Genomic DNA, 15,114 nt, shown 5'->3' on the forward strand with positions numbered 1-15,114 from the left:
ACTACTATGAACAGTTATATGGAAACAAGTTCAACAATCTAGAGGAGATGGACAAATTCCTACAACTCTACAATCACCCAAAGCTAGATAAAGAAGAAATAGAACACCTAAACAGACCAATTACAAGCAGCGAAATTGAAATGGTTATTAAAAACCTCCCCAAAAACAAAAGCCCAGGACCTGATGGATTTACAAATGAATTCTACCAAACATTCAGAGACGAATTAGTGCCTATCCTTCACAAACTCTTCCAAAAAATTGAGAAGGAAGGGACAATACCAAACATGTTCTATGAAGCCAATATTACACTAATACCAAAACCGAATAAGGACAACACAAAAAAGGAAAACTATAGGCCAATCTCCCTAATGAACACTGATGCAAAAATCCTCAATAAAATTTTAGCTATCAGAATCCAACAATGTATCCATAAGATAATTCACCACGACCAAGTTGGATTCATTCCAGGGGCACAAGGATGGTTTAACATCCGAAAATCAATCAACGTTATCCAACACATCAACAAAAAGAAATATAAAAACCATATGATAATATCAATAGATGCTGAGAAAGCTTTCGACAAAGTGCAACACCCATTCATGATAAAAGCCCTTGAAATTCTTGGGATACAAGGAACATACCTCAACATCATAAAGGCCATCTATGACAAGCCAACAGCCAGTATCATTCTCAATGGTGAAAAGCTGAAAGCAATTCCATTAAGATCTGGAACAAGACAAGGATGTCCACTCTCACCACTGCTTTTCAATATAATACTGGAAGTCCTAGCCAGAGCAATAAGACAAGAGAAAGACATCCAAGGAATCCAAATAGGAAAAGAAGAAGTCAAACTATCACTATTTGCAGATGATATGATAATATACATAGAGAACCCCAAAAAGTCCACAGAAAAACTAATTCAACTCATCAATCAGTTCAGTAAAGTGGCAGGATACAAAATCAACACGCAAAAGTCAGTAGCCTTCCTATACACAAACAATAAATCTGAAGAAGAAGAAATCACAAAAACCACCCCTTTTATTATCGAAACAAAAAAAATCAAATATTTGGGAATAAATCTAACAAAAGAGGTAAAGGACCTATACAAAGAAAACTATAAAACACTGTTAAAAGAAATAGAAGAAGACACAAAGAAATGGAAAGACATCCCCTGCTCATGGATTGGAAGAATAAACATTATTAAAATGGCCATCCTACCAAAAGCAATATACAGATTCAATGCTATTCCAATCAAAATCTCAATGGCATTCTTCAAAGAAATAGAACAATTATTGATGAAATTCATATGGAATCACCAAAAACCCCGAATAGCCAAAGCTCTACTGAAAAAAAAAGAAGGAAATGGAGGCATCACACTCCCAGACTTCAAACTATACTACAAAGCCATAATCATCAAAACTGCATGGTATTGGAACAAGAACAGACATACAGACCAATGGAATCGAATAGAAAATCCAGAAATAAACCCACAGATTTATGGTCAACTAATCTTTGACAAAGGAGCAAAGACTATGCATTGGAGCAAAGAAAGTTTGTTCAATAAATGGTGCTGGGAAAACTGGGTCGCTACATGCAAAAGAATGAAGCTTGACCACTACCTCACACCATACACAAAAATCAACTCAAAATGGATTAAAGAACTAGACATAAGACCTGAAACCATAAAATACATAGAAGGAAATATAGGCGAAACACTACGGGATTTGCACATCAAAGACATCTTTACAGACACATCACCCAAAGCAGTGATAGTGAAGAGAAAGATAAACAGCTGGGACTACATCAAATTAAAGAGCTTCTGCACAGCAAAAGCGACAATAACAAAAACAAAGAGAAACCCCACCAACTGGGAGAACATTTTTGCACCCAACACTAATGATAAAGGACTGATCACAAAAATCTGCAAAGAGCTGATGAGACTCAGCAACAACAAAGAAAATAATCCAGTCAAAAAATGGGCAGAAGAGCTAAAAAGAAACTTCTCTGAAGAGGAAATGCAAATGGCCAACAGACATATGAAAAAATGTTCAACATCACTTGTCATCAGGGAAATGCAAATCAAAACTACCATGAGATACCATCTCACACCAGTGAGAATGGCACATATTAAAAAAACTAGCAACAACAAATGTTGGCGAGGATGTGGAGAAAAAGGAACTCTTGTGCACTGTTGGTGGGAGTGCAAACTGGTCCAACCACTATGGAGAGCTGTGTGGAGATTTCTGGACCTACTAAACATAGAGCTTCCATATGATCCAGCAATTCCACTCCTAGGTATTTACCCAAAGGACACAGAAACATCAATTCCAAAGAGCACCTGCACTCCTATGTTTATAGCAGCACTGTTTACAATAGCTAAGCTTTGGAAACAACCCAAATGCCCAAAAATAGATGACTGGATCAAGAAGATGTGGTACATATATACCATGGAATATTACTCAGCATTCAAAAAAGATAAACACATGCAATTTGCAGCAACATGGATGGCACTGGAAGGGATCATGCTCAGCGAAATAAGCCAAAAAGAAAAAGAAAAATACCGGATGGTCTCACTCATAGCAGGAATCTAGAAAACTTAAATAAGGGACCAGGAAAATGAATATAAGAAAGTGAAAATCAAAATCAACAAAAAACTATGAACCAGAGACACTTTTTGGGGGGTGGGGGGCGGGAGGGGAAGGATTGGGGTCAGAATGGGGCGTTTGCAATTGTATGGGGGAATATAAAAATAAAATTTAATATTTAAAAAAAAAAACAGTAAGGCAACTAAAAAAAAAAAAAATAAAATGGCTTTCTGTTCAACTCTTAGTTTGACAGTAACAATATTCTTAGGACAGTTGCTTAACTTACTATGCAACTCAGAACTCAATACTTTATTAAAAGGAAATGCTGTTATAAATTAACAATGGGACAATAGGGAAACACTTCTATTTCTGTACTGCTCTGGTGTTGTGCTCTACTGCAGTGACTACTGTAGGAAGGAGAAGAAGAGTGTATGCTTGGTCCCTATCTAAAAGTAAATAATGGCTGGCAGGGGTCAACAAGATGGGAGAAGAGTGTTGATTACCTGCAGCTGAAGTAGATGTGTTTCTGTGAGTTGTGCTATTTACATGTTAACTTTAAAAAATATGTTAACTGTTTTTTATTTCCAAAGTTATTCATGTTACTTTTATTCCTTTGAAACAGGTATACTGGATAGCTCCCTTCAAAAATGGAAGATGGAAAGCCCGTTTGGGCTCCTCATCCTACAGATGGATTTCAGATGGGCAATATTGTGGATATTGGCCCTGACAGCTTAACAATTGAACCATTGAACCAAAAAGGCAAGGTGAGTTTTGCAGAAAGATGTCACAATTTGCTTTCTTTTTATTGGTATCTCCTTTCTTAATGAAGTAGATATCCCTAACATATTTTAGGGAAAAGTAGTTTTCTGGTAAGTGAATCTTAATTTTCTGCCGAGTGATTTGATTAAATAAGTATATGTCCTTGGGAAAAAATGATGTCCTGTGATAAAATGAGACTGACATTTAGGGAGCCTTTCATGATCACATTCTTAAGAGGAAGTAACTATATGATAAAATATAAACATATAACATTTTTATTCCTTATACTTTTACTGAAGTTATTAATGTTTATGATACTCAACTGTTGCATTGGCAATACCACACTGATACATGGAAGTTGTGGAGCAGGCTACGCCATGCAGGATGCTGCTAGAAAAGCAAGATCCTGGCCTTTTAATTCTTAATCATACATCATCCTACTCCTACTATGTGGAGTAGGAGGACAAAGAGAAAAAGATGGGTGAAACTAAAATGTGTTTATGTCATCTAGGGCTTCAGGGGGACATGAGTTTGCTGACCAGATAATTCTTATCTGCTTGATGACCAAGTGTTGTAATTGAAACATACTCCAGGCCCCCGGCCATGGTTCCAATCTTATCAACAAGGCATTCCACTGATCAGCTTCTGGGGTCCCTTGTTATTCATCAGTCAATCACTCCCCGTGGGCAGGCGTTCCTGGTCATACCTTGTGATGCATACCTTTCCCAGGGTGATTGAGATTTCTGCTCTTGATTGATTAGAAAGGCACCTTGTAAGGTTGGGCTTCTATAACTGATTGACTGGGCAGTTCTGACCTTGCATAGGAATGCAGAACTACGGGTAACAAAAATAGTGGCTAAACAGGCTGCTTAAGTCTTGCAGACTCACACTCAACATATTACAAAGTGAAAATATGAAAAGTGAATGGAATTAGTTACCAAATTTTGATTTTTGTGCTAGTTTCTGGATAATTCTTTTTAAAAAAGCTTTATTTCCATAAATTTATTAGCATGGGATTGGAGTAAATATATTTCTATTAGTAAAGATACTAATATCTTTCAATTTTTTTCTTATGATGATAGTTTTTAAAGCATTAAGTTATACTTTAATATTGTACACAGATTATCTATTTCCTTTTACATACATGTAAAACAGATCTACATATAGACAGTTTTATAAAATGTGGGTTTTGGGGTAAAAATGACCTGGAGTTTTTTCAGTCTTTATGGGGATTATAAAAGTCTGTTTTTGTGTAAGGTCTTCACAATTTTCAATTTAATAAATATTCCTGCTAAACAGCTTTTGTGACTAAATTAAATTTGTTGAGGTCATTTCTGTTTACTTTAGATTGTGAATGTTCATGAATTATTTATATTCTACTGATACATGGTTAACTAATGCCATATGACTGCCATCCTTCTGGGAACCTTAGAAAAACAAGGTGAATCTCTCATGAGGTCTTTTCACAGAGAAAACTATTCTGTTACTGTAAACAACCCAGGAACCTAAATGCATAATATATAATGTGCCATGTTAGAGGAGGCCAGTTAAAGGAACCCTCAGAAAATAAAAGTCAAAGTGTTTCTAGTTTTTCCTCTTATTAACAAACTCCTATCTGTTCTTACAGTGATATATGTTAAAAAATATGGAAAAAAATTTAAAATAACATGCTTAGTTATTTTTATGTATTTGAAGTTGGGGAGGAAAAATTTTCCTGTACACCTTTGGGTCTCTGGCTATGTCTAAGAATTAAACTGACATAATTCAGATTCACAGTAGAAAAGCATACACCCTGTTAAATTTTTGTGTATAATCGAAAGCCCTTAGAGGAGAATGATGACCCAAAGTGCAATGGGAACAGATTACTTTTATACCTTTTAGACAAAGAAGTAATATATTTGTGAATAATTGATAAAACCAAAGGGTTTGAGCTAGGGGCAGTAAATTATGGAGAATTAGTTTGGGAAAATAGGATTAGTTTTAACAAGGTCTGTTGGTACATATTTCTCTCCACCTCATTCCCTTTCTCTGGTGACAATACTGAATGTCTTCCTTCTTCCTAATACGGGAAGGGCACATTTCACATGGGAGATTTTCCATTACTTTTAGGAATAAAAAAGAAGTTCAGAGCAGTTCTTAAACCTGCTGTTTCTCAAGTGCCTTTTTCTTTTTTTTCCTTCTGACCTTATTTCACTGAGCATAATCCTTTCTAGCTCCATTCATGTTGCTGTGAATGGCATGAGTTTATCTTTTTGATTGCTGAGTAGTATTCCATTGTGTATATATACCACATCTTCTTGTGGATCTGTAGATAATTCTGTAGCTAAAGTCTGAGTTTTTTCCCACAAAATTCTTGTTTTTGAGAATTAGTTTCTCAGGAATTGCTTTTAATCTTAATTTTCCCCCTCCCCCTTTCTGTGTGGGGTCTTTATAAATTGTAGTGTCATAATAACCACATGGTTAAAATGAGCCACAAGAGAAACTGTTTTTTTCCTAAATAATTCATGGTCTAGAGAGCATCACTTTTAAATATTAAGGAATTAAATGCATATAGCAGTGGATGAGTCAAGGAGATCTGTGTATTAATATAGCAGGAACATAGAGGATAGTCTTTGATGACAGCAATGACTTAAAGTTTTGTGATTGTGACCATGGTAAGAGATAGATTTTACATTGCATTAGGTATGTATGTAATATGTGTGTGTATATATATAAGAAATAAATTTTACATGTCAACAAGTATGTGTGTTGTGTGTGTACATATTCGTAAATGAAACAGTCTTACCAATTGTGTGGATATTTTGTAATATATTTTATGCTCTTAAAAATATTTGTAAATGTGTATAAACGTACCTCAATAAAAGTAATGCAATTAAAAAATCTGTCTTGAACCTCTAAAATGGTTTCAGTTTCTCTATTTTCAGCAGACTGGCCTTTAGACTAAAGCCCTAAATATGGCATAAGTATCTACATGTTCTTTTCCCTGTTTACTTTGCTGTCTCATCTTTTGTCAACAGAGAGTGTCCCCCTTATTCTCTTGCTATATGCTTATTCTAATGTGTCTGTCGTTCTCTTACATCTTTCCCTTCCACAATGTTTATCAAGCCCTCACCATGATCCGGGTGGTGTTAGGGCTTTGTGTCATTGCTGGAATGGCCTGGAATGTCACTTTGCTTACCAAATACCTATCTGTCAAGACTGACTGAGGTCACCTTCTCTATGAAGTTTTCCCACAGATACTCAATCTTTCCTTTCTCCTCCCATGCAATGGAGTTTACTATTGATTACTTCTTCCTTTGAGGGTGGTATAAAATTTTAGCCTCCTGTACTACTTTATTAAAGATATTTGGTTACATTTTTCTCTTCCATTTACTAGACTGTAATCTTCTCAGTTGCAGGGACTGTTTGTTTTGTCATTGGAGCTTGATGTACTGTGTTTGATGTATGGAAGATTTAAAGTAAGGCAATCAGTGTGCTTTGTTATGTGATCTTTTGGTAAGAGAATAAAAGCCTCTACCTTCTAGGAGAAAACAATTGCTTTAAATGAAGGAGGTTTTCTCTTTCTCACTGAGTAGGTGGTAAAGGGGGGAAGGTGAAGGCTGGTGATAATTTAGGGGATGAAGAAGATTTGCTACTGACTTTTTCACCTTGCTCTTAATCTTGCCATTGTAGGAACTCTCTGTCCTCCATGTTTCTCCCCACCCCCTTCTCTACTCACCCCTATTAGCCTACCTTCTGGGACCCTTTTTTATTTCACATGCCTGCTACAGGGATAGAATTAACTTACCCATGTGACCACAGGTATGTGGCACATAGATCTATGACATTAACAGGTATTTGCTGAATTATTTCCTACAATCATTGTTATAGATTGTGGATTATTTAACATTATCATTAATATACTTAATGTACATTTTAGATTAGTTTGCATTTAGTGATATGTTTTCTAAACATTTCCACATTTATAACATTAAGGACATAGACGCTAGGTTCCAAATAGTCAACTTCCTGAGTTTTTAGGGCATAACAACTTCCCCAACTTTGAAGTGCAGTTGTACCAGCAGCTTGAGTTTTACTCTATAAACTATAGCAGTTACCTTCTCCTATATATTTTGCATAGACCTACAAATACTATTTTAACACAACTAAACAATTTTCTATTTTAGAGTTTTGTTTGATATGGATGGAAACTTCAACTAGAAAGTAACTAACTAATTGTTTGAAGAACATAAACTTGTAGATAATTGTTAGGATGGCATGGGTAAAATTTAATTCTCTTTGCATGTAATATGAGATCATTTCTTCTCTCTTACAAGATACTATCTTAATTCTAGAATTTCTACCACAGGTTTTAAGTGATATAATAAGTACACGTGTATTCATGGATACCTGTATTTTTGTGAACCAAAAAGTTTTGGATGCTGTTTACAATTCTACGCATTTCTGTACAGGAATTTTTGTTTAATGTGTTATATTCAAACAATGGCATTAAGTGTATAGTATTCTTTTCTGTTGCTATATTGATTGAATGTTAATTTTTCCTTTTTTTAAAACAAAGTTGCTGCATGCAAACATTAAACTTTTTATTTTTTAAAAAGGCTAAGTAGCATACCTATGTATTAATATACTTCTTGTTTTGTCCTAGTCTAAGTATTAGAACATAGGATCTTTTGTATTGACTCCCATTTTGGTTTCATGCTCATGCTAATAGTGAATGGTATATTTGGGTAAAATTATTATCTTGTTTTTGGCTTACTGGCTTGTTAAATTATAGGATCTTTTATTTTAATGAAGAGCATATTGTTGCACTTACGTATGCAACCAATTAAACTTTTTTTTCTCACTTATTTATAAGTCTCTAATGAGCTTTTGTTTTGTTTGTTAGACATTTTTGGCTCTCATAAACCAAGTGTTTCCTGCAGAAGAGGACAGTAAAAAAGATGTGGAAGATAACTGTAAGTATCAGAAAAAAGATTGTTCTCACCAAGAAAAGGAAACTGTCTCACAAAAATAGTTCTAGTGTCATACACACTATGAAATTACCCCCTTATCCATTTCTGCCATGCCTCCTGTTTCCTCTCTGGTAACCGCCATATTTTTCACGGCGTGTAAGAGTTGATTTTGTTGTGCTGAGTTATTTTAAACCTCATCTAGAATCAGGTGATTTTTATAGTAGTATTTGTGTTTTAATAATTTGGAAATTGAATTGAGAGGAGACATTTATTGTCAGTGTGCGGAGGAAGCAACCATTAAAATAGTACTGTACAATATGTACTAATTGAAAATTTGATTCAGAAAATTAAAGTGTAACTATTTTAGTTTATTTGGTGAAAAAAATTATCCAGTGAATAGGCCGTCTATTAATTTCTTTTTCAAGCTTAAGCAGTAATTGTATTTGGCAGTATTTAAGAATTGTGTCCAGAAAGAGATTGAGAAAAAATTAGGCGGCACTCCCTTCCTTTTCAAAATTGCTGGAGGATTTGTCTGATGGGAAAATGCTTTTTTTTTTTTTTAAACAGCAATCTGTCCAACAACAATATAAAAAGGAATGAAATTCTACCATATCCAAAATAAGAGAGAAAATTCTTTTCTGTGGAAACTTGCTAGGGCATTCAGAACTAAGGAATTAATCCTTTTCTATATTCAATTTTTTTTTTGTTTATGTAGCCTCATATAGCTAAAATAATAAATGATTTTGAGTATTTTTAATCACTTTTTAAATATTTTAAAATATTTTCTTTCTGGTTATTTCATCTGATGCTCTTGTCCAACCTTTTAATTTTTCCAGCCTCTTTGCCAGGGAGACAACAACATTAACTGTGTGGATGTTAATTTATCCTTATCACATAGTAGCATGGCCCTACCAGAAGTCCCTTTCCTGAAACCACATGATTAACATAGCATTAGTTGTTGAGTTTAGAGTGTAGGTTATACAGCTAAAGTGGTTTCATCACTTATAGTTGTTTTGATTTAAGGCTTGACATTATAACACTATTCTCTGTCAAATGTATCTTTAGCATTGTTTCTGAGGGTCTCTCATGCATAATTCTAAAATCCTTTCCTGTTCTCTGTATCACGGTAATAATGTGATCATTAAAAACTTGATGTCTGTGAAAGGAGAGACATGAGTTACAATTTGATAGTGCCCTAAAAATTGCAAATTTATTATCTATTTTGCAGAACTAGGTTTTCTATGCAAGTATTAAAAAGGTTTCATATGTGGAGATCACTATTTAATTTTGCCTTTCACTTTTTTCCTGAGGTGAACTGGCTGCATTGTCTAAGTGTGAAGCATGGACAGTCTTGTTGAGATAGGCATAGCAAGAGAATTTTGTTTGACAGAATTGGTTAGGAGTTGAATTGTGTGTTAGGCATACATGTAGTGTAGACCTGTAAACAACTTTGATGAGTGAACCAACCAACAAATAAGCAAAAGAATCAGGCAGATCCTATCCTCAATAATCTGGGTTTTGTATTTAACACCAGGCATACAATTTTCTTTTTGTTGTTGATTAAAATTTTTTATTGTCTTACATTGCTGTTCATTTTTGTACAATACTTGATTTCTCCCCTCAGGTGTAGTCCCCGTAAGTCACCCACCACCACATCACTCATGAACCATCACCATAGTCCCTTGTGTTCTTCCCTCCCTGTTTTAACCCCTTTCTTCTGTGTGCCTTAGGTCTATAGTTTACCTGCAAGTTTTGTCTTTTTTTTTTTGATCCTTTGGTTCTCCTATATTCCTCCTATGAGTGAAACCATCTGATATTTTTCTCTTTCATTATGACTTATTTCATTGAGCATAATCCCTTCTAGCTCCATCTGTGTTGCTGTGGATGGCATGAGTTTATCTTTTTGATTGCTGAATAGTATTCTGTTGTGTATATATACCACATCTTCTTTATTCGGTCATGTGTTTAGGGACATTTGGGTTGTTCCATATCTTGGCTATTGAAAATAGTGCTGCAATAAACATAGGAGTGCAGGTTTCCTTTTGAATTAATGTTTTGTGTCCTTTGGGTAGATTCCTAGGAGTGGAATCTCTGGGTCATATGGTAGACCCATTTTTAGTAATTTGAGGAACATCCACATTGCTTTCCATAGCAGTTGGATCAGTTTGCATTCCCACCAGCAATGCAAGAGGGTTCCTTTTTCTTCACATCTTCGCCAGCATTTGTTGTTGCCAGTTTATTTTTTATTTTTTATGTATTTTTTTTTAAAGGGGACAAGGCAAGAGGGTTCCTTTTTCTTCACATCCTTGCCAGCATTTGTTGTTGCTAGTTTATTTTTTATTTTTATGTATTTTTTTTTAAAGGGGACAATGCAATATAAACTATTTCGCAAGGGAATCTTTTTAAAATTAGTTTAATTTTTTTTTAAGATTTATTTATTTATACAAGAACTGGGGTACAGTCAGAGGACCAAAGACACTGCTGAGGGGAGCAGCAGATGAGGCAGGAGAGGTCTGCCGCGCCATGTGGGTTTCTCCTTGGCCGGCCTAGAATCGAACCCGCACTGCAGAGGCTGCAGACAGCCTCACATTGCAGTGCTCAACCCCCTGTACCACCGAAGAGGCACTGTTGCCAGTTTTTTAAATATGAGCCATTCTCACTGGTGTGAGGTGGAATCTCATTGTGGTTTTGATTAGCATTTCTCTGGTTACAAGAGATTCTGAACATTTTTTCATATACCTGTTGGCCATTTGCATTTCCTCTTTGGAGAAGTGTCTTTTTAGCTCTTCTGCCTGTTTTTTGACTGGGTGGTTTGCTTTGTTTTTTTGTTGAGTAGTATAAACTCTATGTAGATCTTTGATATCAATCCCTTATCGGTTATAGGAAGTGCAAATATTTTCCCCAAGTCTATGAGTTGTCTCTTTATTTTGGTTATTGTCTCTTTTGCTGTACAGAAGCTTTTTAGTTTGATGTTTGTTTAACCTTTCCTTCCTTTTATTTTTTTTTGCTTCTGGATATGAGTCCTCAAAGATGTTTCTGAGACATACAATTTTATAAACATAACAGACATACAATTTTATAATCATAACACTGGCAGTCTGAGCTAAAGCACTGTAAAGAAAGTACAAAGAAGAAAGTAGGTCTGGTGGTGTTTGTGGTAGTGAAGATGAGAATTATCATTTGTGTGAAACCTTTAAACAGTAAACTAACCTTAAATAATAGGCATATTTTTGCTACCTGGAGGAGGTGGCCAATGTATGATGGCATTTGAGTTTGATAAATAGTCTGCCTGCAAATTATACCATATTGAAGGAAATTATTGAAAATTATATGAAAAGGTCAATGGAATGCAGGTTTTACAAAGCCTTGAATATCAGACTTGAATGTAGACTGTGGTACTTGAGGAGGCGATTCAGTTAGGAGTCTAGTTTAGTTATATTAGTTGTTGAGCAGTTTGGATTAGAGAGGAGAGAGACTAAATCAATAGACAATAAAAAGCTATTGTAGTTACAAAAGAGGTAATGAGACCCAAAGGAGGGTTAGAGTAGTAGAAATGGGAAGAAAGGAGAGGCAGTTCAGCGAGTCAGATAATTTCTGAGTTCCTATCATGTGGTACTGGCTTAGAGAAAGGATGGGGAGAGAGATGATCCTACCACTCTCTGTGGTTTGCAGGCTAGATGACTGGAAAAACAATCGTGCTAATTTTGGAAACATGTTGGAAAAGTAGAAATGAGGCTCAGTAGATTGGAGGGCTGGGAGAATAAGATATGTCAGTGTAATGTATGCTAAATGTTATTATGTTCTGATATATTAAAAAAAAGATTTCTGGGCCTCCCTGGTGGCACAAAGAGTTAAGCACTGCACTATGAAGCAATTCACAGCCTCTGCAGTACGAGTTTGATCCCTGGCCAGCCAGGGAGCAGCCCACATGGTGAGGCAGACCTCTCCTGACTCGCCCGCTGCTCCCCTCAGAAGTGTATTTCAGTCAGTCTGCCTGTTCTGTTCCCCGCTCTGTCTCTGGTGGATCCTCTCACCCCCCACATCTCTGGCCTATATCCCAGCTCTCATATGTATAAATAAATCTTTAAAAAAAAGATTTCTACCTGGATTCTGCCACTAATAAGCTGCATATTGTGATTAGAACATATGTAATTTCTCTGTCACTCTTATTTTGTCATATGAGTATTGAGGCACTGATTGAATTATCTGATGGTCCCGTCCTATTCTAAAATTTTATTCTTTGTGCTTTTCTATAAAATACTGAGTGTCAGACTGGACTAGTGTCATCATTTTGTGGTGTCAAAAATGTATCAAACCCAGCCCTATATATGTAGCATATTCCTTCCATTTGAATTATACTCAGCTGTTTAAGCAATCTTCATTGTGTACTTGTCTGGTCCTCCCTAGATGGGCTGAACCATTTGGAAATTCGTTGTTTCAAAATAGCACTTTAACACATACATAAACGGATATATTTTAATTGGCATCTAGGATTTACATGTAATTAAATCTAAATTAACAGATGCATTTTAGCTTGGTTCAAAGTGTTCTATTAAGATAGTATTGTATTTTACTTTTTTCTTTGAATAGCTAATGATTTATAAACTTTCATGTCTCAGGTTCGCTTATGTATTTAAATGAGGCCACTCTCCTCCATAATGTCAAAGTCCGATACAGTAAAGACAGAATTTATGTAAGTATTTTACTATGCTTTAGGGTTTTGTGGGCATAACTATTGTACCTGCTACTGTTTGATCTTGTCAAGCCTGAAATATTCTAAGAAATCATAGTCATCTGAGCCTAATTGATCACTGTGCACTCTATAAGGATGTGAACTCCCCTCTACCCCCCATTCATTGCTGAAATTCCAGGTCATGGTACATAGTCGGTACTTAAATATTTGTGGAATGAAGTAATGAATTCAGAGTACCGCCTCATATCTTTCAGACTTAAATATTTTCAATTTGATTATTTTGGAAAAAAAACCAACAACAACACTATTTTCAGTTTTGAATTCTTATTTTTGGTGTAATGTTTATAGATGTTTAATTTTCCACACTGTTATGCAAAGAATTGAAGACAGCATTTTATATATATATGTGTGTGTGTATGTGTGTATACACATATATATATAAATACACATTATATATATAACTATATATAAATTAAACCCAATTTTAATGAATACATAAATTGAAATTAAATACTTAGATGAAAAATTATAAATTAGAATAGGGTACAATACAGTACTGGAGGAATTATCAAGTACAATGAACTGCTGATCACAGAACCTATATAGTTGCACATTTCATTAAACCCTAAATAGACACCTTACCTTAAAAATCCAGAATATTAAATAATGAAAGAGAACACTTGTATTGTAAATAGTGTTTACACAAATAATTCAGGTGGCTATTCAACTAGTATGTTTTAATGATAATAATTCAGTGGGCATGCATGAGATTTTATCTGCTCTGACCTAGTTGTAGATTTCTCTGATGGTTGGAGATAAATTACCCTACTGCAGTTCTCCCGTTATGAAGATGGGACTCTTCATTATTTTTAAACGAAGAAGACACATGGTTTCTTTGACACTTCCTAGATCGAATGACAGTTTTAATCTTTTATATCACTATCAATTTGCCTAATTGTACTTATTTAATGCTGACTAAATTACCTTTAGTCTTTGCCATCTGTCCAAGTAATGACAGCTGGGAAATAGGACTAATTTAGTATTTTCCAAAAGAGTTTATATGCTATCTTTTGGTTATTATGTACACAATTGTCTTTGCTTTTCTCTTTTTATTTTTTAAAATCTATTAAATAAAGAATATACTAGGTTGAAATATGACTGTTCTCACTAGAAATTTTAGAACTCACTTAATGAACATCTAATGTGTGCTGAATGCTGTTGATATAATGCATGAAAGTAATACACATTTTTAAAGTTTGTTAAATCAGGTTTCTTTCATCAATAAATGTTGAATTGGATACCACCAGGACACATTATTTTTCAAGTAGAACTAGCTACTATTTTTTCCTTTTTTAATTTCATTTTTGCATAGAAGAACTGGAGTGTAGGTCATGGGCATGATGGGGGAGAGGATTCACCAGAGACGGAGGGGGGAGCAGAGCAGGCAGGCAGATGTACTGAAATACACTGCTAAGAGGGGCAGCGGGCAAGACAGGAGAGGTCTCCTGCACCATATGTGGATTATCTCCCTGGCTGGGCATTGAACTCAGGCCTTAGTGGTGGTAGCACTGAGACTTAGCCCCTAGGCCATCAGGGAGGCCCCCTATTTTTTCCTTTTTTAATTAGTTAATTTTTTATTGAAGTAACATTGGTTTATAACATATATAGGTTTCAGGTGTATAGACTTATCCATCAACATCTATATATATACTATATTATGACTGTCATCAAAAGTGTAATGTCTGTTGACCCCTGTTACAATTTACTCACCCCACTTCCCACTATCTGGTAGCAACTGTTTTGTTCTTGCACCACTTCTTTGTGTGTCTTACATCACTTAATGATGGTGGAACAATCTTATTTATATGAGCAAATTTTAAATGTTTTAGTATCTCCTGAAATTTGGAAGTTTTTAAGTTACTTTTACAGAATGATCATACTTTTAAAAAACTAAGATATGTTTTATTTTTATTTGACATGTTTATACAAAAGCTTAAAACCCACAGTTTTCATTATCTTTTTAGTGCTTCCCCTACTGCAGTGCTGCTACACTCACTGACTTGCCATTAATGAGTGACGGTTTACCTGAGTATTTTTACTTAAAAAAACTGTTTTTTCACATTGA

The 15,114-nt window shown here is 35.0% G+C and overlaps 1 protein-coding gene across 8 annotated transcripts in view; it reads left to right on the forward strand.

Moving 5' to 3' along the window:
* MYO6 (myosin VI) overlaps positions 1–15,114 on the forward strand; it is a 140,196-nt gene that overhangs the window by 49,282 nt on the left and 75,800 nt on the right. For all 8 annotated transcript variants that reach the window (XM_054698961.1, XM_054698960.1, XM_054698963.1 and 5 more), the window contains 3 exons: positions 3,208–3,349; positions 8,230–8,299; positions 12,916–12,989. In XM_054698961.1, the coding sequence (XP_054554936.1) occupies positions 3,233–3,349; positions 8,230–8,299; positions 12,916–12,989 (261 nt within the window). In that variant the 5' untranslated portion in view covers positions 3,208–3,232. The remainder of the gene's footprint in view (positions 1–3,207; positions 3,350–8,229; positions 8,300–12,915; positions 12,990–15,114) is intronic.

The sequence above is a fragment of the Talpa occidentalis genome, unplaced genomic scaffold, assembly GCF_014898055.3.
Source record: "Talpa occidentalis isolate TD23 unplaced genomic scaffold, MPIMG_talOcc4v2.1 talOcc4.2, whole genome shotgun sequence".
Classification (NCBI taxonomy): Eukaryota; Metazoa; Chordata; class Mammalia; order Eulipotyphla; family Talpidae; genus Talpa; species Talpa occidentalis.